The sequence below is a fragment of the Geospiza fortis genome, unplaced genomic scaffold (assembly GCF_000277835.1).
Source record: "Geospiza fortis unplaced genomic scaffold, GeoFor_1.0 scaffold23, whole genome shotgun sequence".
Lineage (NCBI taxonomy): Eukaryota > Metazoa > Chordata > Aves > Passeriformes > Thraupidae > Geospiza > Geospiza fortis.
Genome location: NW_005054303.1, coordinates 5789637 through 5811871, shown reverse-complemented (window position 1 = coordinate 5811871; position 22235 = coordinate 5789637). Strand labels below are relative to the sequence as shown.

Sequence of the window (22235 nt, the reverse complement as noted above, 5' to 3'; positions counted from 1 at the left end):
ACACAGGATGTGAACTAAATTGTTCAACAGATTCTTTACACTGGGCTCCACCATTACCAGTGTCCCTCTCAAAAACTTAATTTTTAGGAAGATGGTGACCCCAGAAGTATTAGCCTATATGAGATGCCTTATTGTCAGGAAGATTTACAATTCACATTTCAGCAAGTCAACTTTGAGACTGCTGGAATCAAATGGGCAACTTCCCACTAATGACACAGTGGTTTTTCAGAGCTAAAGAACTCTGAACAAATTACTCAAGAACAGACAGACACACTGACATGAAAACTTACTTCAGTTTTTCTGCTTTAAATTGCTGTGTGCAGTCATCGAACAGTTTTTGGTTCATCTCCATGAAGAGTTTCAGAGCATTGTATATCAAGCCATGTATTGTCCTATAAGTAAAACTTCTGGTTGAAACTCAGAGTACTTTAAACTTTGAAATCTACTTTTTCTGGTCAACAGTAGCCAATAGCCTACATAACTGGAAAATTACATCATTTCAGAATAAGTGGAAATAAAATTAATTAGTGGAAGTTTCAATTTACCCACAAGAGGCCTAACACTAAAATTACCAACTTTGAATAAAGTTTTCTTACTCTGCAGTACTACTCATCACTTACACTTCTGACATTTGAACTTCACTCTTAATACTACATGTATCAATACAGGCCTAGTTGTGAAATTTAGTAGCAGATGCTAATCCCATAAGGGTTTGTAAGGAAAATGCAGTATGACATTAAAGATTTTGATGTAACTAACTTACTGGCAACTGATAAATTGAAGAAAAAAAGAGTTAGTAATTAAAAGGAGTGCAAAAAAGACCTCATTCCTTTTGAAAACTGCCACACAGCAACAGCACTCAGTTCAATGCAATTATGCCAGAACTCTTAAGAAATGTGTTAGAAAAGTAAAGTTGAAAACATCACAAAAATTACACAAAACCAATCTGCTTTATAAGGCACTTTTACAGATTGATTTACAGCTCCAAGCTATAATGTACTGCTGCTCAAAAAGCAATCTGTTAAATGATTACTTTGTATTGTATATGGAGTTACAAGTAAGAGTGCAGCTGTACTGGTAGCATGACTTTTACTCAGAATAAAATGAATGCATGACCTTGAAAGTCAGAAAAAAATAACCAACAGCAACCCACATTTACTATGTACAATTGCATCATTGAATTGGAATTTTATTAATGGGTACATTATTTGTTACTGCTTGCACCCAGCGACAGTAAGCAACCACTTTAACATCACTTTATTTTCCATTTCTTTCAGTGTTTAATTGTAGACTGATTACTCATTCTTGGCCAGCCCATCAGCAGTCCTCAATTCACAGCTAGAGCCAGACTGGGATACTGTCACCATCCCAGCAGTTGCACAATAGCTCAAACAAAGAGGCACTTTACAATGGAACAGCTGCAGAAGGGAGCTGACCAGGACTGTTTTCATGCGTAAGTACAATGTTATTGTGGGGAAAAAAGTGAAAATAATCAATGGAGAAAGAAGAAAAAAAGGAATAAACAAAAAGAAAATAAAAAGAAGGGGAAAAACTTATCTGATCTACAACATATTTCACTAGAATGCAGAAGAAATGCAAATCAGTAAATAGGTTAGTGATCAGAAATAAAAGTTAAGTCTTTAGAAGTATCTGAACTACACATGAATGCCAAATTTGCTCCATATTTACAGAAGAATGTGATGGATTAGATGCACTAAAACACTCTTGTTTAATTAAAAAAAGGAAAAGCTATCTTCCACAGTTCTAAATACTTCCTCAAAATTGACAACGACAGTCTCTTTATCCAACAACTTCAATGTCATGGAATAAACAGCTCAACACACTGTTAAATTAGCAACTCACAGATCCAAACTCTTAAACCTACAACTACACAGAAGTGAAGTAGCAGAAATTTGTACAAGTGTTTCTTACTTATTCCAATGCGTCTTTGAATTCCGGTACAAGGATGGAAACATGATGGGTAAAATCTTTGCTGCATTATCACTAATTAAACTCATAATATATTCATTATTCCAGTAGTATAATGCTCGCTCTGCAACCTAAGACAACATGAAAAAAGGAACACTTCTTCAATCTCTTACAGAGCAAATAATTATAACATTTGGCAAATATAAGGGAAAGGTAAGAAAAGCTGCAAATCAGACTTGGATTTTTTAGTGCTAATGAGAGTCATGGAGCTGATGGAGAGACAGAAAAACTGATTTTTACCTTGCTAGGGTCATGATTCAATCTATAACCCATGAACTCTGAAATTCAAGCAAAGAAATACTTTCCAAAAGAACCAGTATTTGTAGAACTTGTATTACAAGTAATGAAATGCAAACACTATACTGAAAGGGTTCAGGTACTTCTGAAAACTGAGTTTTTCAGCTTTTTTATGGTAAGCATAACACTGAAGTGAATCTCCCAAAATGAATGCACATATTGCACTCTTGAGAACAAACAGTAAAACTAATGTTTGGATCCCTGCAACTTGACGTAGAATTGAAGACTCCTTTGCAACAAATAAAATTCATTATGGTGAATAATACATTACAAGTCTGCTTTACAAAAATTCTGCTATCATTGTACATGCAGTAAATACAGACCTGAAAGTGTGGACTGGACACACATTTGGCTAGCTGTCTGAAGAGAGGTTCCATAACTTTAACAAATTCAGATGGCTCAATAACATCTAAAATTTCTTCTAGTTCATTTAAAAACATGACTTCTTTTGGACTGTGAGTCTTTGGCCAGTATTTCAGCAGTGCCATTACTACCTGTAGAGACAAAGATAAAATAATTTCATGATAATTCCACTTCACCTTGAACTCAATTATAATGCATTAATAAGTCTGGTATTTTAAGCAGAACACAAAAGTTTTGATTTCTTGTCCAATGTAACAGTAGTAATCAGACATGGTTTAGTGGCACAGAAATAACTGTTAATAGGTCTAAACTCACTTCTTCAGAAAACAAAGTTATATGTCTGTAAGACATGTTCAAAAATAATAACCATAATACTAGAGAGAAAACGTAACATCTAACTTCATAGGATCAAAATTTGCTACTATATCATCAGGAAAATTACCTGCCACTTAAGTGACAGCAGCTTTAAATCTCTATCTTCTTGGGGATGTAATCCAAAACTCAAGCAATTAAGTTCTATTAATATATTTTAACAAAGTATTTATTTTAAATGCCTGAATTACAAGTGACCAGCTATTCTAGGTATGTTGCTCCTAAACTTTGATTTGACTATCTCACGATAATCTTAGTCTTAACTTTCTTCATGATTAATAAATTATTTACCCAGCTTGCTTACCTAGCAAACCATGAACACTCAAACCACCATTCTGTGATTCTATGATTTTTAAATATAAAAGCCGTAAGCAATAATTAATATCATCAGTGACAAGACAACTCTGAGAAATAAGTGCTTCTTTCACGTATATATTATTCAATCATGAAAGCAGACATTATGTCCTCAATGAAGCCTTGGTAAATATACACAGATTAAAAAAAAATAAGATGTCAGAAAGTTTCATGTGACAATTATAAGGGGAAGCAAAGACCAGGATCTTTTGAAGAGGAACTTAGTACTTTGCTGATGTGTGTGCTAAGTTTTTAAAGAGATTTATAATCACATACTAATTTGGGATCATAAAAAGAAACAAACCTGGTTGCATATTAGTTCTAGATTTCTGGACTCCTACTAGGAAAAATGCAACATCCTATCTGATGTCTGGAAGAAAGCTAAGAAAACAAGATCTCATACAGTAGAAATGATAGAATGCCTGACATTTGCTGTCTTTTAATATTTAATAAGCTCCACCTAGAAGAGAACTCCTGCTCAGGTGTATACTTCCATTTGTTTCAAGAAATCCCGTTCCCATTTTACAATGGAAATGGTCATAATCTAATAATGTGCACTTCTGTTAGCAGCAGTTGTTTTATTGATTTACTGATTAAACAGGTTAGATCTTACCTACTTGATATTGGGTGTAATGAAGCAAACCACTAGATACTATAGGGGACAGTTAAAACTATTCATCTCTGCAATTATGTGCAGCCAGACCAAAGCCTGATTTTGTTCAAGGTTGGTAGACATGAACAAGATCTGATTTAAAAGCCTTGCACCAATAAATAGCTGTGTGTCAGAAGTCTCTGTTCCATTGTAAATCCATCTCTGAACAGAACACAGTTCAAGTAAGTTAATTTCTGACTAAACTGCTTCTGGATCCACCACCTCCTGTCTGCTCAGCCAGAACAAAATAAGCAGAATAAAATCTGTCTCTTTGCAAGACCTGTACTATTAATGTTGATTTAGTTATTTTTAGATATTCTGAACAACTGCTGGACAAAACTAAATTTGATAGATCCAAATGGTTAAATATTTGACTCAAATATCAAAAATTACAAATAAATACTTTGATCCCCAAACCTCCTTAAACAGTCTACAGATGTAAGGTGCGTTAATAGTTCAAAATATGCAATAATAGCAAGATAAACTTACCGGTTCTGTAAGTGTGCTGTCCTTTTCTAAAAACTGAACTACACAGTATGCCAGCTACAGTAAAAGAAAAAGTTCTATTAATTCTCACTATGAAACTGAACACATTTTGAAGTCACTAGCATAAGTCAAGAATAATTTTGAATGCTTCAAATAAAACAAGTTTCTTCTGTAATTAAAAAAATTTAAAATTTGAAAACCTATTTGGCAGACAACTTAAACAGAAGGGTAAATAGGCTTTAGCAATTCCTTCCAACCTTTGCAAGTGTGTCCTCATCTCTTCCTGTGTTATAATGTAGATACACATGATGATGCTTTCTTTTTAGACCCAGTACTTTGCATTTCATTACACTTCATCTTTTCAAATACAGGATTTAAAAATCATGACCTGTCCTATAGAGTGCTTTCCACTCACTAACATTTTGGTGTCCTGTGCTGATTTAGTATGTTCTATTTCGTAACCTAAGTTAGATAAAAGTGCATTGAACTGTAAACTTGGGATTTTTAAATGTATCACAACTAATGATAACTATGCCCATCAATGTAAGCTGATGGATTAAAAGCACAGTACAACTCAGGAGAACCCTTTTTTCTGTGTACTTCTAAAAGGATATATTGAATTAAATAATGATGTCCTCGTAAATTCCCAATTCCTTTCAAAACAGGAAATTCAACAAACTGAATTCAGCTGAATTGCTTCATGTAATTTAGAATAAAGTGTTTATAAATGACATTCATTAAAACCATACTTTTCTGCAAGTTTTTATGTCTAAACATTACAGACAAGAAGATAAACAAAAAATCCTGCGTGGATAAATACTAAGAACTCTCACATTAACCAACTACTACATATGTTTCATCTATAAACACTACAGTGCTTTTAAAAAGGCTATTATTGTGTACACACATGTTTTCTTTTTAATTTTTCTATCAGCAAGTCAAGCATTACAGACATATGTGTTGAGTAATTTCCCCCAGGCTGGTTAGCAAGGAAGTTTTGGAGCTTAGAACTGAATTTACATCAGACTTACTCAAGTCCCCCAACCTCTTCAAGCAAGCTTACTTAAACACTAGTAAGAAAAACACTAAGTAAAATTTACCTGTGGATGGTAGACACTGAGTGATTTCACTTTGTGCAATGGTAACAAAACCTTCAATAGGAATATTTTGTGCTCTTCTTTTAATGGTAAGGCAAATCCATTAATTATGCTGCCAGGGAAAGAAATTTAAAAATAAAGATCAGTAATTATATGGAAGTTTGCACTAATGTACAGGATATACAAAAATTCTTGGACTTATTTTCTAATATTTACAAATGAATAGAACAGTCAACTCAATCTCTGTCCATACCTTAGCCAAGTTTTTCAGCAGTCCCAAATTCTTCTTCCAAGCTGCACACAACTACACCTACAGCTGAGACTTGACAAAAATTGTCACGTCCCAAAACATCACCACAAGGTTCAAGTTTTTTCTGTGTTTCCACAATCTTACACAATATCCCTTTAATTTTTGAAGTCTATTCTTAAAAGCAAGTGAGTTTAACGAAACAAAATCTACAACTTACCTTCCCAGTATTTCCAGTAATTCTGCTATGCCATTGTGATGTTCTGTTTCATAAATAAACCTAAATAAATGGAACATTTTATTGGTTTACTTCTGAAAAGAGATACAAATCTAATACTATCTATCATTACCCAAATATTTCAGTCACTCAGTAAAAGGAAAGCAGAGAGAGACAATGGAAAAGAAGCTTTGTGGAAACAAAAATCAGTAGCACACCCAGCTGTTTTCAAGCTTCACACCTGCTTGCTCTTTTCTCCCACATTTAACAAAGCAGCCTACACTCAAGCTTTTACCAATACTCGTATTTTATACCATTTTAATAATGCAAAACTGAACACAGCAAATAACACTTTAAATATTAAAATAACACAAGAGTATCTGGCATAATTAAATATCATGACTCAACCTTCTGTAGCAAATGCAAGCACAAGGTGTTCAAACAGTTACTACTTCTGGATGTAAAAAGCTTTTTGGCATTACACATCTCTGTGCATACAAAAGGCTTGCAATAAACAAAGGAAGTCACATTTTCCTGAATCTCCTTTAGACAGAGCACTGTAATTTACTAGGCAGTCACCTTTCAGCCTCTTTCACCTGAGTGCAAATTTATTGACAAAGTTCTATGCATGGCTTCAGGTAATTTGCAGAGTTATAAGCATTTACACTTAGAAGAAAATAATTCCACTAATTTGAAAGCAATTTTTAATTTGAAAATTTGTCACAGGCTGACATAAAAGCTACTTTTAATCCAGAATATTTGAAGCGACAGTTTTTAATTCTTAAAAATCCCTTCCATATAATTCATGATATAATTCCAAGCAAAATTAAACACAGTGATGCAAAAATGTTTGGATTGAAGTAATAGGCACATACAGGTTTCATAATTTAAAAAAAAAGTGTTTTGCTTCTGGGAAAAAATAGATTAACACACTATGGGGAAAGAATTAATTTAATTCTGGTCAATGACTAAAAGACAAATGAAGGCCACACATTTCTCAGGTAAGCACAGTAATAAACTGACAACCTAAAGGCAAAAGTATATGAAAAAGAAATATTTCTGAAGTTGTACACATACTTCAAGAGTTTATCATTTCACACAGCCCAATTCACTAATTCAAGACAAGGTGGAACAACTTCTTCTTGGTGATCATAAACAAATGCACCAATTTACATTTGGATGCAAAATTTTTGAGCTCCTAAATATTATACAGCTAAGTGAGTTTTTGTCTGAGTTTGTGGTTGGCTTTTCTTTTTCTCCCACAACTTCACAGCTGTGTAAATTACATAATCTCCCATATACATGTCAGACTCATTCTCTTATACAAACTATACAAAGTTGATCTAACAACCAGACAATTTCTTAGTCTTTAAAAAACTTAGCCCCAGAACTATCTGTATTTGAAGACTTTGCTTCCATTATCTCTGAAAGCAAAGAGCAAGATGGTAAATAAAACACTTTTCAGAAGTGCATATGATGTGCTATGATGCTGTTTTACCATCTGTTCAGATATTTGACCAAATTATGCATTTTGGATTTAATTTAATAAAATCATTGGGAAATTTATTAATGTGTGGGGGAAAAAAATCTGCATCTTCAAGATCCACTTGTACTTTTTCCTTGGGATACAGTGGCTCTTCACTTGTCCTGTCAAGACTGTCCTGGGAAGTCAACCTCCAGTTGGCCGCAAGACAGTGCAGGCTCACTAATTATTTTAGAGTAGCTCCTCTATATCCCTTCCAAAGGCTCAGTTGTTGCCATAGGCAGCTCCCCCAGCTCCCTCTACAGCTGGTACTGCTGGGTGCCATTCATGATGTGGCACTGAGGGCCTGGCAGCTTTTTGCTACTTTCTTAAAGAGGTAGCACCATACATTCATTGTGGGATGAAAACAGTGGCAGAGAAGGAGCAGGATGTAAAACTGATATACAGTTGTATATCAGTTATTTGTAGAAAAGGAAAGAATATCAAACGAAAAAATTCAAACAGGCACCATTATCTTGCATTCACACTAGACTTAATAGCAGTAAAAACACACTTCCAAAGACCTTTGGTAATACACTGGTTTGTATCAGTGATAATACTAGAGTTCATTCTAGGCAACAAACAAATATTTCACAACAGCTCAACTGCACATGTCAATTCTGAGGAAAGAAGAGGCAGCACACATGTTCCTTTAAGCAAATTACAGGTCCCTCAGTTACTCAATTTCAGCTCATTTTCTGCATTATAAAGAACTACACCTTATGAAGGCATTAGTGTAATACAAACACTACTATCCCTCACCCCCACAAAAAGCCTCCCACAAAGATACCAAACCACCCACTAAATCATACACTAACTCAAATTTCAGCTGCCAGATATATGCCACAGGCAATACTGCCCTAATTTAAATCTCCCAGAGTGGTATTAATTATTATTAGATGTAGCAATATTGAGTATAAACATATTAAAATGTTTAAATTCATTTAAAATGAATTTTAAAAATTGCTAGCAGTGTCTTGGAGTGTTTTAATTACATACCTGATCACATGTACCATAATACAAAGATGTTGACATACCTATAAAATATATTATTAATTTGTTTCCGGATGTAAGCTCTTAAGCCTAAGAATTTCCCATATATTCTGTGTAGAGTTGTTTTAAGAAAATCTCTTTCACGTGGATCTTCACTGTCAAAGAGCTCTAAAAGCTGAAAAGAGGGAAAAAAGATGCACTTTCACTGAATCTAATGCATTGTAAAAATAATTTAGAGCTTGAAGTTTTAAAAAAATATCTTTTTTTACCTCACCTGTAATACAAACTTCTGATCAATATATTTCTTAGCTATATTAGGCTGAAAATCTGGAGATTCTAAAAACCTTAAGAAAAATTCATAAACAAGCTGGAAAAAATAAACAATAAAAAACCCAGGATTAGTATTATAAGCAAGAATCATTTTATAAGCATCACATTACTAAAATTGCTGATTAGTTGCTCAGAACTGCAAAATGTTTTTAGTCATATTTATCTATATAACACACAGTAAAGGCTTTGCTCTTGCTCTCCTGACAAATTAACAAATTTGAGGTTACTTAAACTGCAGAAATTCTGCTGAGCTCCACCACTACACTTTACTCAAGTGACACACAGTAATCTAATATTTATCATGCCCAGAAGTCCATGTTCTAAGAAGTCTCTGTTCTCCTCTGTTTGTCACGGTACCTCTGGAAGCTAAAGCTGTGCCAGAGCCAGATCAAAGCATTCATAGTGACAAACAGAAGCTCATTTAAAATCTCAGCAGTTACACCTCTACCATAAGAAACAATGAGCCTTTAACCTATAACAACTGATTTTTTTTTAAAAAATTTCAGTTTTAATTCAAGAAGCACATTTTAAAAATTACATAGAAAATAACTGGTTTGAGATAAACACGTAACATAAACAATTTAGAATAGATAAACAATGAATTTAATATCAAAATTCTCTTATAGACTGCGATGTTTCAGCTCCCATGAAGTACCTGTAGATGAGGCCATGCAGCTTCTAAGGTTGGTTCATCTTCCTCTGGATCAAATTCTGCTCCCGTTGGATTGGAAGATGGTGGTAATGTTCGAAACATATTAACTGCAAACTGAAATTACACGTGTCTTTAAGAACTCTGAAACAATTGAATGACTAAAAAAAATACTTCCAAGACAGTTTTGGCTAAGAATTCTTTACATTGACTATTTTAATTAACATTTGCAAAAATACATGCTATATAATACAGCATTTTAAACAGTGAGGAACATTCATACTTCACATAGTTCTAACTTGGAGAACACTTTTCCATGCAGTAAGCAGTCTTTGAAACACAAAACTACTGTCAGGATGTGTTTTATGAGGATACCGCTCTGATCTCTCTACACACAGACATGTATGTAAGCAAATGTATGAAAAATGTTTACACAAACATTTTTTAATATACACACTTAATAAGGCCATGCAGCAACCTGCAAAATTGTAAGTCAGAGGTAGAGATGCAAACCAAAGATAATTCACATCTGTTCTTCTCTGTAAAATACTAGTTTCATTTCACATAGCAGCTGCACACATATGGGAACACGTCAAAATCAAGTACCACAACACCACCATCCCCACTGTTATTTCTCTTAAACCAGGTCCATATACCTGACATTACACAGCACTGAGGGGGAGGAACTACACACCCTCATCCTTTTAATATTTGAATCCTGAACCCCCTGAAAAACATTTATCATCCTCATGGAAGTGGACCAGTCTGCAAACATGAACTACTTTTCAAGTTGTTGATACAAATGTATTTTAGTGCTTCCAAGGGCTTGTCTACACACAAGGGCCAAGAAGGATGTGTATGTCTGTCCTGCCATCTCACATCTGACAGATGGCTGAGCAGACAGTGGGAGGCAGTATCAAACTGCATCAGCTAAATCTGCAAGGCTTACATTATACTCCCATGAGGGAAAAGTCATCCTGCTGCTCTGTTTTTCTGCATAATATTCCTTCATTCAAGCAATGCAGACAGAGGTCTGATACACACCAAGACTGACATGTCAGAGTAATTACTACTGCAGAGAATTAAAACTAAAGCTGATATATCTTTATGATCCCCTTTTTAAAAGCATGGACATCAAGTGATAAACCACCTCTGACTTTTGTTTAAAAAATATGGTGAAAATTTGCAATAATTGGTGGTCTTCCAAGAAAACAAATCCAGGAAGACCAGACTTGAAATTTAAAACTTGTTGAAGTTGTTAAACAAATGGAAGAATAAGCTTATCTAAAGAATTCTTAAAGTCTCAGGCTCTCACTATAAAAAAGAACATCTGGGTCATGTCAGGTGCTAGCAACCAAGTTTTGTACTTGGTATTTTTTAAAACATAAAATAGATTAAAAACCTAGAGATTATTTTTCCATGAGAAATGGAACCAGCGAAGCCTGATGTGATCTATTTTGCATTTTAAATCCTTGACCAGCAGAATAGAAAACTGCTGAAATCAAGCTGCAGGATCTTGCATTGAAAGCACAAACCTGAAACTCTCTTGGTCCCCTGTCTCTCTTGTCTACCCTACTGAGGTTTAGGAAAATTTGCAATGAATTAATATCACTGAGTCCTTTACCCATTAAATGGCTGATCTTTTTTCTAACTTCTCAGTCTTGACCAAACAGACAAGACACAATCTGCAAAGTCTTATCTCCTCTAAGGCAAATTTCCCACAGAAGTATAAATAAACACAGCATAATTGAAAAACATTCCCCTCCCCCACCCCAGCTCCTCCTTCCACCAATAAAATTCCACAAGACCCCCCAAACTTATGAAATTAAGAGTCTTTATGAACACTGGCCTAGTGTGCCAAAATTCTGTCAGTGCTGCCAGCACTAACAACACTTCAAAGGACATAACAGGAGGATGGGAGAACAAAAAGGGAAAAGAAAACAACCTGCATTTTTATCAGTTCAGGGGCTTTTGCTGTAATGGCAGTCAGAAATCCTGCTTTTCTTGTGGCCCATTTCATACTACATGAGAATATTTTCAAGCAAGTAGGCATCAGAGATACTACACACTTTCTCCTCCCTTCTGCTGAGCAGCCTGGAAGAAGCTTGATGTGAACAGCTCTGAATGAAGAGGCACATAAACTGAAAGTCTGTGACTTCTGTATTCATATGAAGAAAGCCAACCTTATAGTTAATAGAGCAACAAGCAGCACATTTCTATTCACAGCAGTCCCTCTTATTCTAGAGCAAAGGCAGAGAACACCACACCAACAATGCACCTTCAAACACAAAACCAAAAAAAGCAACCAAACAAAAAACCAACAAAACCTCAAGCTCACATAGGTATAAGTGAGTATGTAGTTTTAGTAATACATGAAAAATTGCAATGAAAACCATGTCAGTTGCTGAATAAAATTAGATCTGCTCCTATATATAGTATAAATTTAAAAAAAACAGTACTACTCTATGTGCTAATTCACAACAGAATATTGTCATAAAGCCTTGCTTTCTGCTAAAGCCGAGCTAAAAAGAAAAGCATTATTAATTTCTAAGTAAGAACCTGAAATGGATGCTTTTTATCACAAAACCCTGAAAAATCATGTACATTTAGAAAATTTACTCATACATTTGCCTACACATTCGCCATAGTTTTGAGAAGAGGTACTTAACTATATTACACCTAGGAAATGGAACTTGTATAACAAGCAGTTAATAAAACATTTCCTTTTTCATCACATCTTTGCTTAGAAATATATAATGAATTTGAAGGACATATCAGCTGGCTCTTTAAGGAAGAAAGGGAAAGTACTCTTGAATCCACTCTGAAAGAAGAAGATTAAACCCATTTTAGAAATTAATTTCTCATACCTTTTGAAAAAAGACTTAGGCTTAACACCAAATTATTAGCTAAGCCACTAGATGAATATATACCTTAAAGAAAAGATCTTACTATAATTTAGACCAGGACACCTAAAATTAAAAAAAAAAAAAAAAGGGTGGGGTGGATAGACATGACATGAGCGTTAAGACTATAAAAATAAAGCAGAATGAAATTATAAGTTAAATGTTTACTTTGTTAGAGCGAAAGAATGTTTGAAGCTCTGGAGAAGGAAACATTTTATTTCTAGTAAAGAGATAACCTGTGAAATTCATTGCCCTGAGTGATCAGCCTAAGTAATAATTTAGTAACACCAAACAGAACTTGTACACACACACACACACACATATAGCATGTACACATGTACACAAACAAGTAACCTCCAAGCCGTGAAGTCTAGCAGAATGGCATAGCAAAATCCCAACTTTCTTGCCAACTCCACATACTTTCTAAACTGAGAACCATTCTCAAATCTGAATATTTCTTGATCCTCATAACTTTATTGAAAATGCTATTCCTTACTAATATAATTCAGTGGCAGTAGCAGCACATAACTTATGAATGCTTCTTGGAAGTGTTTTAAAGTACATGAAGACATTACATTTATTTTCCTTAAAATTCCCACAATCAATTCAGATATATGCCTAGAATTTAGCAAATGTTCATGACAATCTACACATACACGCCTGAAGGAAAGATCATAACACTACTGGAGAAAGTATACAGTTGTTTCAACAAATGACCAAAGGAAAAAAAAATCTATCTGAATTAAACCTCAAAATACCAGTCCAGGTGCCTTCACTGACAGTGTCTCTCACAGTGCTGTGTAAAACCAATGCAAGGGAACTCCATACCCTTCAGACCCTTGCAGACAAAAAGCATTTTAATGTCACCAAAAGAATTTTTGAACATTGCCCGCTACCAGCAAAACACTGGCAACCAAGACAGCAGCCAAATTCTGCTGCAAGATTTGTTCAACTGAACAAAGGGCAGAGTTAGTTACCATTGGGTACATCTGAAAACAAAGAAAGATAATGCAGGCATAGAAAGCACAAGCAATGAGCTACGGGCAGTTAAGAACTCTTGCACAAAGCAAGCACCAATGTCTGCCACTGGTATTCAAGAACTTATCCTGAACTCCACTTTACCCAAAGAAAGTCTCAGCGAGCTTATTCTCTTTCCTATCTCTCCTTTCAACAGTGTCAAGTACTCCCAAACAGCAAGCAATTAGAAAAAAAACCCCAGAGATATAAATAAGTTATCAAAACATGGGAAAAGCCATGATCCCATATCTCCTCATTAACCACCCTCAATGCTTTGGGTACATGTTTGACATCCAGAGTTATGTGTAATCCTCATATTCTCAGAAGTCCTCATGAAAATAACTTCTGTCTCAGTAAACACTTATGGCTGATTTAGATAACAATCTTCATCATAAGCAATGTCCTACATACTATAAATCCTTAGAATCTTTGAAGAAGCTTCAAAGTCTGATTTGCGGGAGAATTACTAAATTTGAAGTTTACATTCATGTTAAAGAAGCACTGTTTTCTCAACCCACTGAAAATTCACCCTAAGTTATAAAACCTTGGGAAACATCATCCTGTTACACACATCCAAGAGCTTCTTGTAGGCTTATTAGTTAGGAATTTCAAAATATGCCTTCTGTTCCCAGGGTTTTGCAGACAACAGCTACAGAACCCCAACTGCTACTCCAAGCCACTGGTGTCTGCTCACCACCATGATGAGAGATGAAAGACTCTGCTGTAATTTCGTGGCCTCCTCCTCTGGAGAGGACTTGCAAACAACAGAAAAATAAGCTAAGACTAGCTAGCCAGGATTTGGATATTGAGAAGGGAGGGACAATGCAGGTCTGAATGGCTCACATAACGTGCTCCAGCAGAAACCTCATCTGCCATCCTGTGTACAATAAAGTCTGACTCTCATTCTCACCTCTGAACACAGAATAAAGTCAGTCTCTGGTACTGAACAGGATTACAAGTGTCAAGCTTGCACATGTGACCTTAATTCTAACCTTCCAATTTTTTCAAATTTCAATTTTACAATTTACATGTTTTTTAAACAGTTTTCTGCATATATATGTGTGTGTATGTATGCATGTACTTAACTCCCCTCCCTAATTTTTTAAATACAAGATTTTGTTTTTACCAACTTTACCCATCATCTAATTCTGCTTCATATATGTGTCTAGTTTCTGTCTTACAAAAAGAGAAAAATGAACACTGGCAATAGCATTTCAAAGTCCTGTTACTCTTTTGCAGATGTGCAAACATAGTTGATCTTTTCTGAAAATTTCATCAAAATGGCTTGAGATAAATTGATACACTGAAGAAGCAACATTGAATCATAAACCAGGAACACTTACCATATGTACTACTTCAGGGTAAATAGGTTCTGTGATCACATTGCGATTGTGTGTGATATATTCTACCATTTCACTTAAAGCTGCTCGTTTTACTTCCTTCCACTTTAGGTCACTTAGTGGATCAGAAACAAAGTCAAAAAGTACACAACATTGTCGTAACTTCTGGATAAAAAGCTTTTCTTGATCCGCTGGAGGAACATCTGAAAAGTGAAAATAATTATACAATGTTTAAATTATACTGTAGTGGATTCACTGCCCTCCCCATTTTTACTTTGTGAAACACAGGTATAAAAGTGTTTAAGATTACAAGCAAACTTTCTAAATCTTCATGCAACTTTCAGGAATATCATGTTCCAGAGAATGAACCCCACTGAAATACTCTGTACATATCAGGATGATTAAAAAAATTGCAACAGTGACGCGTAACTTGCCCTTGCCAGAAGCAGACACTGCATGGAAAAAACACATACTTGAAGAAATGCCTGCATGTGTTTTGCTTAAGTAATCCCATGAGCCATTAAAATGACAGATATACGTGAGATTACAAATTATACATAGCAAAAACTTCCAGGATCAGGACTCAAATATCTAGGAAATACTAGATAACTGGCCAGAGGTAAAGAAAGCAGTACTGTATTTTGACTGCAGCAAAAACTCGTGTCCAATTAAAATGGCCACACGATTACATCACGAAGCTTAAGAAATGAAATGCTAACACAACACAGAGAATCTGCCTAAGTTTATACCATAACACATTTTATGTTTCTGCCTAATGACTTTTTTATTGTTAAATATGAACTACTAAGGCTGTAATAGCATGTTAAAAAACAGGACTAGAGTGACTTTGTAAATAGTTGTAAACCTGCATTTTACTCCCACTTCTCCTAGTCGATGAGCTTTTCTTTTTCCTTAATTATCATCAAATGCTAAGAATTTTCTTACACAAGCAGCAACAGCTACCATCCAAGCATTTCAAGTGGTATTACTGAATACAAGCTCATTGTGTATGTACAACCTAATTAACTGAATGTGTAACAGATCTAGAGTCCAGGTGTTTAAATACCAGTTGCTCTCCTTGTAAGTGCCTGAAAAACTTCCTATGATAACAAAGGTGGAATAGCTCCTCTCTTGAAGAGAAGCTGCTTTCCAAAGTATTTTTGATATAATAAATCTGGAAGACATTTGGTTTAAAACAACTGGCAATTTTTTATAGTTACTTGCGCCTAATTGCTCTGAAGAACAATTCCAGTAAGAAAACACTGTACAGTAATAGCCCTGGAGAACATACAGGATAAAAATGCAGTCTTCATGAAAGAAACCATAGCCAGTTATAAACTCTGGATTCACCAAGACACCTGAGGCAGCGCAGAATTCTAGAAGTAGAAAGAAGGTGCAAGGTAACAGGTGCCTCTATGCAGAGCAACAATGTTCTGACAAATAAACCAAAATTCCTGTCCAGGGTTGTGAACCAAGCCACACAAATTTTGTATCTGAATACCTGTGCTTTTATTTATTTGAATCAAAAAGTAATGAATAACTTCTCCTGAGAAAATACCAAAAAAGTAATTAATTGAGAAGTCTGCATATTGAAAGCCAGCCAAATTTATAACCTAAATGTAGAAAGTCTCAGACATACCACGTGGTTGGAGTGATACCTTTAACCCATTAACTGAAAAATGTAAAACGGTTCAACCTGAAGCATAACAACAGCTGCACTTAGGGATGCTGTGCTATGAACGCATACTCCACACAATCCAATACCTAAACACAGACTATAATTACACAAGTAATGGACATACAATTACAGTGATTACAGTACACTAACCTTAAAGAGAGGAAGCATTAAAGAGGTAATTACCACTAATAGTGAAAGTTAAAGACTAACAACTAAGAAGATCAAGAAACACCTTCAGCTAGGCAAGCCACCTCCCTCGCCATTTATTTTGAGGTAGCTTAACTATTTTAAGTACCTCAGTCATCCTCATTATTTGAGAGATCCTCTTTATTTATACAGACTAAGAACCACACATGTTTCTAAAGAACTATGTTTTGTTTATCTGGGTGAGACATAACCGCCTCCTTCAGGAGTATTCATCCACAGCTTTCAAGTGTCTGGACCTCACATCTCTTCTAGTACTTTGTCTGGAGTAGTTGCCTTGAAATCAGGATCATCCCTAATTTTAAGGTCTGAAAGGATGATTTCAGCATGATACCAATCAGAATGTGGTTAAGAAGGTGACTTGAGTAGCCCATAATTTTTGTGCAGAGTATGTGTGCACACCTGCAGAGCAGCTCTGGGACACCCAATAAGTCATTTATCCTCAGACATTTGCCAGGGACTACCCGGTTATGCTCTTTCAGTTAACTGCATGCCAATTTCTAAATCACCTTCCAGTTTAATTAAGCGATAACTCCTCACTTCCATTTGCTTAATTAACTGGCATATTTGAAGAGAATGCCATTACGGAAAAAAATTCACTACTTGTGCAACTCTGGTACTCCATTCTCTGATGGCTGTGGGAAGGTCACAATTTTTCAGAAGCTACTCCTTAAAATTACACCAGAATTGATACTAAGAGCTATTCACTAAGCAAAGTTTTTAAAAAAACCCCAAACACCATCACTGCCAATCAAACCAAACTAAACCAAACCAAACCCCCATATATTCTACTCCCCTTCCCCAACTGGCAGCAATGGTTTACATAATTTTCACAGGACTTGCTTCTGCACAGTAGCAGTAGAATAATCTTTTTTATTCACATGAAACACTTATCCCTGTCAGTACTCATATCTTAAATGAGTACTATTTTTGCTCTTCTACTGGAACAGAGTACAGTTTGTTGCAATCCCAAAGAAGGTCAGTCTCATATTTGGATTGAACACCCATCAGTTTCTGACACAGCTTTACAGAAATTTATTATGACATATTTTATGCCTAAGCCTGCAACATTTATCCTACTGTACTTTTTGTAAGAGAGAAATATACACGGGAAAAAGTATCAAAAGATGATAGGTATTATGAGAGTAAGGTACATCTCTGGGACAGAGGGATCAGCTTTTTGTCTTGTTTGGGTTGTCCAGAGGGTTTTTTCCTTACAATTACATGGTAACTCTTGGATCAAGTCATACAATCTACAGATATGTAAGCTCAGCCCCTTCTGTTTTAACAGCCTCAATACAGAAACAGCTATTCAGTATATTCAGTATATATTCAGTATAAAATTTTTAGTATCATCTTAGCCTGTGGCCTTGCCAGATTTTCTGCATACTGATGAGTATAAAATAAGATACTTTATAACTGATACTAGCTGTGCTTTTATTATCAGATTAACTAGACCAATATCTCACTCTGAAAGGCACCACTTCCGTCTGTATTTCCCTTTGAAACAGTCAGGTAAAGATCAGAGGTATTCAGCTACCAGGTCCTCAGCAGAACACAAATAATTGGCTGGAAAAGTTTAAATTCAAATACTGAACTCTGTATGGAAACAGATTCTTTGGAAGGTTCAGGCATGTCTTCAGTAATTCCTACTGTGTGAGTTCACTGCAAACAGACTTCACACTGGTAGCTGTCCTCGACCTCGCGTGTTTCTCAGCCAGGATGTGGCACTGGTCTGCACCCAGGAGCTACCACTCCCACCCCTTCTTTTGTAATGTACAGACCAGCTAAAGAACTAAAACCTGTGAATATTCTAACAAAGCAAGATGTCTTCATATTAAAACAAAATTTTCCTGGTTTTTAAGAAAATTAGCTAAGGTAAAAAAAAAAAACAGAAAACATTGAAGTTTGTGTTTTCAGTACCTGAGCTTATGTTCAGTATTCTACGACACATAAATATTTTTGCTGTGCAGGACTGTAGAGATCTTACTGTTTTCTCAATTATATTTTTTATGTTCCTTCAGATCTAAAACTGGTATTTATAGTCATGTATTGTGACTCTGACATCACTGGGCACCGATGGCAGATCCATCCCCTACCTTTTTCATTGAAGCTCATTTTTCTGTGACAACAGTGTAATATAATAGCTGCTGAAAGGAGGACAAAAGGCAAAGCAGGGTAAGTGGGTGACCCAGAGATGTCACATGAAACAGCTGATTTCTAGTACAGATTGGAACTGAAATAAGGTTGAATTTCAAGTTTTAGGTCATATTCTGACAGAGAGAAGAGCTGATGCAATTCCTACCACAAAACACAATTTGTGGTCAGTAAAACACACTATATTACATCATTTTAAAAAGAGAAAACCAGAGATATGGTTAACAATTTGCAAAAAAATACATTCAGAACACAAAATTAATTTCAGTTTTGTGACTGCTTTTTTACTCATATATAAAAGCTTAGTAGAGGTATCAGATTTGGTTGGCTGACAGGTCCCTATCTCATTGAAGGAGAAGTAGGTCCTTTTTGTTAGAAGGTCATAGAAAAAAAGACAAATGGAACATCATATGCTGAAAGTAACTGCTTCTTTAATACACTGGGGTACAGCAAAAGCCCAAGCATGAGGATGATGCCTGCTTGCAAATAGACAAAACATCTCATGAAACATGTCAGCAATCCTAATGAAGGACTAGAATTGTTAATGATTTGGAAAAACAATATTTAATTGTCAAGTAGAGTGCTACCCAGAGGATATCCCCAAATTTATTGGTCACATGGTCCCTTCTGCTAGTCAAAAGTATTAGTGCATTTTAAATTTGATGTTCATCAGCAAAAAAAGCAGCATTACTGAACCTTTGTAAGAAGCCCTATAGAGTTGTACTTCAACAAGGGGACTCTAGTATCTTGCAATGTTCTCTTGAAACACTTCAGTTGACAATACCACAGCAGCATTTTTACAAAGAATAGAGTTCAGTGCCTTGAGTAAGAGAAATGGAAACTGCTAGACACAAAGGCAGAGGAACTACACAGCATGGAAAGGAGAACATAATCTGTCAAAACATGGTTTTACCAGAACTAATACTTTTTCCAAAACTAGGGATCAAGTCCTTAAAAATGAGAAGAATTAGAAAAAAAAATAGGATATTACAAAAGCTGAACCAACGCCTGATAAAATTCCATTTAAAATATTTACCTTATTTTGGAATTGTATAACTACCATCCTAATTCAAAGCAAGAAACACTATTCTGGAATGATTTTTATTGTATTTCTATTATGTGACCAACTCTTTATAGTTTTTAGTGATTTTACTGAAATTATGATGACAATAATTAACACTAATTAAAGATGACAGTCTCCCATTAACAGAATTATATCCTAACACATGATATTAGAAATAAGTGGGTGGCACATGGAAGAAAACTTCCAATTCATGCATGGACAAATTTAATTAAAGCTACTTCTTCTAGCAGCATATAAAAATAAACTCAAGGAATACCAAAAAGTACTAAAATTATACACAATACATTTTACACTGTAACTAGCAACCAATAGTGGGAGTTTGGCAGCAGATAACTCAAAGCAGGCAAGATGTTGTATGGATACACTGGACTAAGAAATACATAGAAGATACTGCTGTTTATATTGTTTTATTTATTGACCCTGCAGAAACATTTCTTTGCCAAAAAAAATACCTAAAACAAGAAAAATGACCACAATTACCAAAAAGCCACAGGAACACTCATGGAAGAACAGGGTGCTAGTACTAAGCTCAAGAGAGCACCACATATAAACACTTTAAGTGGCACAGAAGAGGAACTAATTTCTGTTCTTTATCTCACTATTGAAGATTAAGGGATGTACACATCAGTGTTGTAAAGTGTCATAAAGAATACAGGCTTAATCTAAAAGAATTGAACTCTAAGCTCAAGGTCCTTCTCCAACTACCATGTATGAGACCTGTAAACATTCCTGTTTTGTTTTTTTTTAAACACTTCAGACATTTCCCATCAGAAATAGGACACTGAAAAGCAGACAGACTTTTGTCTCATCTATAAGCTCATGACTCCCAAACAACTCTCGATCACTAATTAAAAATATTTTACAGGCACTTAGAGCTTCCATAAGGATTACAAGAAAACACTTAACTACTCCAACCAGGTATTATCAAAGTAAAGCTGTTTTGTTCAAGGCCAGCTAGAAGGAGAGCTGAAAAGAGCAGGTGGGTGCACAAGGGAAGTTTCCAGTCTCAGGCAGTGCTTGGACAGTGAACCAAAACTTCCAAATTGTGTCCTTCACCTGCATCAGCTGCCCTGTGGCAGCCCTGTGATGTTCAGCACCCGTGCAGCTACCCCAGACACATAGGAATGAGACCTAGCTGCAATTACAGGCCAATGTCCACTCTTCTGCATTCAAGGAACTGAGCTGCTGCCAGAATACCATTTGGCTGCTCTTCAGATAACAGAAATTTGCAACTGGAAAAAACCTTGCCTTTCACTTCCCTGTATTTGAAGAAATTACACCCTTCCTATCTGCCACTGTTGCACATTTTCACCTGAAAAGCTGACACCCAAAATGCGATAGACACACAAAATATAATTACTTTCCTAAATACTGACAGAAAAAAAGGTTTAAAAACAATACTTAAAATTATAAATATGTGGCACATCTTCTACCTAAATTTCAAAAGCAAGTGCCTTTTATTGAATTTTCAAGTAGTTCAATTTCTGGACACTCAGATACTCCATTTTGTTTACTGTTTCTATGCCAATCTGCAGCCTGGATGAAGCTGTAACTCCACTTACAATGAAAAAGTTATTTCACCTGTGACAGCTTGTGTATGAAAATAGTCTTAATCATGTGTCCAGCTCTGGGGTCCCTGACACAGGAAGGACAGGGACCTGCTGGAGTGAGCCCAGAGAAATGATGAAGATGCTCAGAGGGCTGGAGCACCTCATTTGTGAAGACAGACTGTGGGAAATGGGGCTCTTCTGCACATAAGAGTAGTCTGGGGAGAGTTTATAGCACCTTCCAGTATGTAAAGGGGCTACAAGGGAGCTGGACAGAGACTTTTTACAAGGGAATGGAGTGATAGGACAAGAGGTAACGGCTTTAAACTGACAGAGGACAGGTTTGGTGTCGTTAACATTAGAAAGAAATTTACTGAGAGGGTGGTGAGACACTGGAACAGGTTGAGCTGAGAATGTCCATCCCTGGAAGTGTTCAAGGGCAGGTCAGATGGGGGTCTGAGCAACCCAGTCTGGTGGAAGGTGTCCAAACCCATGGCAGGGGGGCTGGAACTGGAAGTTCTCTAAGGTCCCTTCCAATCTAAAGCATTTTATGGTATGATTTTATGATACAGAAGTGCAGGGGAGGGGAAGGCAAGAGCAACACGTTGGAATTCATTAAGGTACATAGCATTTAAGATTTTTGGTTTCTACATAAACAAATCTCTTGGCTGAATTTTCATTCAAGAGCAGCTTTTCATTTGATTATAAGGCTTTAAAGTAATATTTTTTATGTAATG

At 35.7% G+C, this 22235-nt stretch overlaps 1 protein-coding gene across 1 annotated transcript in view; it reads right to left on the bottom strand.

Annotated features, from left to right (window-relative positions):
• The window catches only part of PPP2R5C (protein phosphatase 2 regulatory subunit B'gamma), a 42402-nt gene that overhangs the window by 7570 nt on the left and 12597 nt on the right, over window positions 1-22235 (bottom strand). The window contains exons 2-11 of the mRNA XM_005417888.3: window positions 14832-15031; window positions 9575-9685; window positions 8864-8956; window positions 8634-8764; window positions 6078-6137; window positions 5614-5722; window positions 4517-4570; window positions 2610-2780; window positions 1933-2060; window positions 291-392 (exon numbers count right to left, since the gene is read on the bottom strand). Of these exons, the coding sequence (XP_005417945.1) occupies window positions 291-392; window positions 1933-2060; window positions 2610-2780; window positions 4517-4570; window positions 5614-5722; window positions 6078-6137; window positions 8634-8764; window positions 8864-8956; window positions 9575-9685; window positions 14832-15031 (1159 nt within the window). The remainder of the gene's footprint in view (window positions 1-290; window positions 393-1932; window positions 2061-2609; window positions 2781-4516; window positions 4571-5613; window positions 5723-6077; window positions 6138-8633; window positions 8765-8863; window positions 8957-9574; window positions 9686-14831; window positions 15032-22235) is intronic.